This window comes from Aedes aegypti, unplaced genomic scaffold, assembly GCF_002204515.2.
Source record: "Aedes aegypti strain LVP_AGWG unplaced genomic scaffold, AaegL5.0 Primary Assembly AGWG_AaegL5_hic_scaff_1879_PBJ_arrow, whole genome shotgun sequence".
Lineage (NCBI taxonomy): Eukaryota > Metazoa > Arthropoda > Insecta > Diptera > Culicidae > Aedes > Aedes aegypti.
In genome coordinates, this window is record NW_018735355.1 from 20,179 (window position 1) to 23,955 (window position 3,777).

Here is a 3,777-nt window from a genome sequence, read left to right on the forward strand (position 1 = left end):
TAACGAGGTTTTATCAAATTAATTGATGTAACACCAACTAAATAAATAAATAAATAAAATTATAAATAATGTTCAAACCAAAACTCTTTTCTCTTTGGGGTTAGAGAAACCTTTCTGAAAAATTCAGCTCATTTGGTCGTTCCATGAGCTGGCACATTTTAATTTAAGTTAATATGGGATTTTCAGCCCAAACATATATGAGAAAGAGCACATTATCTACTTTTTGGATCAGTAAACTTGTTGATTGCGTTCAATTGAACCCAGAATGTCAAAAACACTACTTGACTATCTGAAGTAGATCAAGCAAAACTGCTTTGTATTTCTTCAACATAGCTTGGTGGTAGCAGTGTTGTAAGCAATCACGGTAATCGACACGTTTTCACTGATATTCGGCAGCGCTTCTCCTAAACATTCACAACACGAGCGATCAAGCGAATGTCAAAAATAAAAAATGTCAATTGAATGCCACTGACCACGATAGCTTCGCTTGGAAACCATTCTCCATTTTCCATCTCACTTTTATTATACTTTTATTTTGCTCTATGTGGGATTATAGTCCTGCAAAGTTCTGCAAAAATCCCAAACAAAATTAGTTCCAAAAAGATTTGTATCTTCAGCAAGATCCTTTGATAGGGTTTAAAGAATAAGTTTTCATTATGAGATGATAAGTTTGTACTCACACTACCGTACTAACGTGTTTGGGACATTTTTTTTTTTAATTTCTCCATAGTAATTTACATATAAAATTACATTGTCTTTGGGCCAGCTTTAAATCACCACTGAAAATGCTGAAAATTTTTATGGTAAAGATGGTAGGAAAGATATGGGCGATTGGATTTCAAACATTTTTAAATTTTGAATGTAGAGCGATTGTCGAGGTTTTCAAAAGGAATTATCTAGTTTGAATTTCGTAACAACTATTACTTATTTTGTACTGATTCATTTTCACGTGGTGAATGTGTTTCTCAACGTAATTTTCTGTTCTCCTATTTCTCATTTAAACAGTTTTCGCTGGTCAAGCTCGCAGACAGTACTAACAAGGATTGGAAGTTGCACGACATTCGACGGTCATGTCAACCACCCGAGTCTGCATTCTGGACCTGTATGAACAATACGCTAGCGTCCATCCAGCGAGGCATTGCATGGCCTGGCCGAACGTGTTGTTCATTGGGAATGTCCCTAAAGTGCCAGAATGCATGTGCAATGGCTTCTAAAAAGGAGGAGCTTCTGGCGGGCTGCCGGCATAGTGACGAACAACGTTTATTCAACTGCGTTCAACGACAAGAGGACGGAGATGGCTGTTGCGGTCAGGCAAGGACATCGGAGTGCTTAATGGCTTGCAAAGATGTCTTCCGGTCCAATCAAACTCCCAACAAACAACAGCGAGAATTGGTGCAAAATACATGCAGCAACAATAACACGGATGTTCTGGAATGTATAAAAGGATACGTCGAGGTCACTATTAATGGAAATTTGAAAAATTGTAAGTATTTCTTTCATCATGGGATGTTTTATGTTGATTTAAAGCTTACTGACTACTTTTAGACCTTCCATGCTGTGATCAAACAATTGAAAGTCAGTGCAAAAAGGCATGTCGAGACACTTTGTTAGATGGAAGTTATACTGAAGAAGAAGCTATCGATATCCTACAGAGTTCAGGTTGTGGGGTTCCTTTACCTCATGATCCCTTGTGGAAATGTTTCTTCTCGTTTGGCAAAAATAAAGTAGTGCCGGTCAATTCCAACGAAATATCTCGCATCAATCAAGTGGGAATGACTCGGCTAAAATGCATTGTTGCCTGAAAGCCAACTCAACCAGGTGTCGTAAATTTTGCATTGCTACGTACTCAAACGAGTGGACAACGAATTTGGCGGAGTTTGAGAACACTTGCTTGATCTCATCGGATGAATTCAGTTTAAAACAATGCATTGATGAAGGTAAGCTGTCAGTTTCACTTATTCACAATTGATTTGTAGCTCAAGAACTTTTCCTTTTCAGTGGACGAACCATGTGAGTTGGGTTGTGACGGTCTCTCGTACTGTAGTAATTTCAATAATCGTCCAACTGAGCTTTTTCGCAGCTGTAGAACTCAATCAGACAATGCTGCCCTAAGCGATGTAGAACAGTGGAAGGAACAACATTTTGTAAAATTGCCTGGTATCAACCTTCCGATACGGAACATCAGCGAGTGTTCAATAGAAACGTGGAAATCTATTGCGTGTTTGCTGCAGATTAAACCTTGTACTCGAAGTTACCATACCAATCGGATATGTAGGGAAGATTGCTATGAAGTGTTGGGACGTTGTGTTGACTGGAATAGGATGACGGTGAAACACTCGATTGCTTCTCTCTGTGAGATGTTTTCTCCAAACGATGACTATAAAATCGAATGCATTTCACTGAAAAGATACCTGGGGCCCAGTGACACTCTTTTGAAGAACACAGATGTGGTATTAGTTTCGCCATGTAGAGGAAATCCATGCAATTCAAGTCAAGTGTGTATTGTTAATCGGGATGGAACCTTCGGATACAAGTGTGTTAACGGGTGTCCCCTTGGAGAAGCGTCATCTTATATGGTACCAGAAGGAACATTTGTTAGAATTCCGGTATCTTCTACTATAAAGGGATGTCTCAAAGTATGTCGATGCGGAGCTGGAGGCAGGATAGAAAAATGTCAACCACTACCATGTATAAGCTACGATTCATGTAGTTTGGCGGGAAAACGTTTCGACCATTTATCCTTCTTCTATGTAGAGTGTAATATATGTAGCTGTTTTGCTGGTGAAATCACATGCACCAAAAAACAATGTCGTATGTCTGGAACTACCAACAAATCCTTCACGACATTGCCGTGCAATTGTCCGCTGCAATATGTTCCAGTTTGCGCTCGCAATGGAAATACGTATCCTTCGGCGTGTATAGCTAAGTGTGCTGGAATCCAAGATGGGGATATTCAGTTTGGGCCTTGTAGAGCTAGAGATCCTTGTGATGGAATAGAATGCAGCCCATTGTCAGTATGTATTCCGGACAGAAACGTTTGTTTATCGACAATGCACAAGCCGTGTCCCCAGCATCAGTGTGGTAAGTAGGAGTTCATTGTTTTATGTGGCTTATAAGTTATGCATATCCCCAAGATACGTTGTTGTTTTCTACTTGATTAGGATGTTCTTCTTCTTCTTGGCATTACGTCCTCACTGGGACAGAGCCTACTTCTCAGCTTAGTGTTCTTATGAGCACTTCCACAGTTATTAACTGAGAGCTTTCTTTGCCAAAGTTGCCATTCGTACATCGTGTGGCAGGTACGATGACTACACTATGCCTAGGGAAGTCAGGGAAAGTTCAATTACGAAAAGATCCTGGACCGACCGGAAATCGATGCCAGACACATTCAACATGGCTTTGCTTTGTAGCCGTGGACTCTAACTACTCGGCTAAGGAAGGCCTCTGAATTTACTTTTATACTTTAGATTATTTAAAGTGTTGATATTTGAAGTATGAGAAGATTTATGCGAGAAATTCCTTGAGAAAGCGTCATGTGAAAGAAGGAGAAACAACACAATGATAAAATTTTCTACTTACTTCATAACCAACAGATGGATAACGGAACAACGAAAGATAAGTGGATATTCCTAAAGTTGAATGAATACAGGATTATTAAAACCACTCTAATGAACCAAAAACAAAAAACTGAAGAAGTAAGATCATATTTTTTTAAGAAATCATCCTTGAAATCTAGTAAGAGTGTTTTAAGTAGCACTCTTACAATTTTTTATGGAT

The 3,777-nt window shown here is 39.1% G+C and overlaps 1 protein-coding gene across 1 annotated transcript; it reads left to right on the top strand.

The window, feature by feature from the left end:
• Positions 1-937: 937 nt before the first annotated feature.
• On the top strand, positions 938-3,205 carry LOC110680813 (reversion-inducing cysteine-rich protein with Kazal motifs-like). The gene is given in 4 exon segments (XM_021856590.1): positions 938-1,483; positions 1,546-1,770; positions 1,773-1,937; positions 1,999-3,205. Coding segments are annotated over 4 exon segments (1,860 nt in total). The 5' UTR covers positions 938-1,104; the 3' UTR covers positions 3,090-3,205.
• The last annotated feature ends 572 nt before the right edge of the window (positions 3,206-3,777 follow it).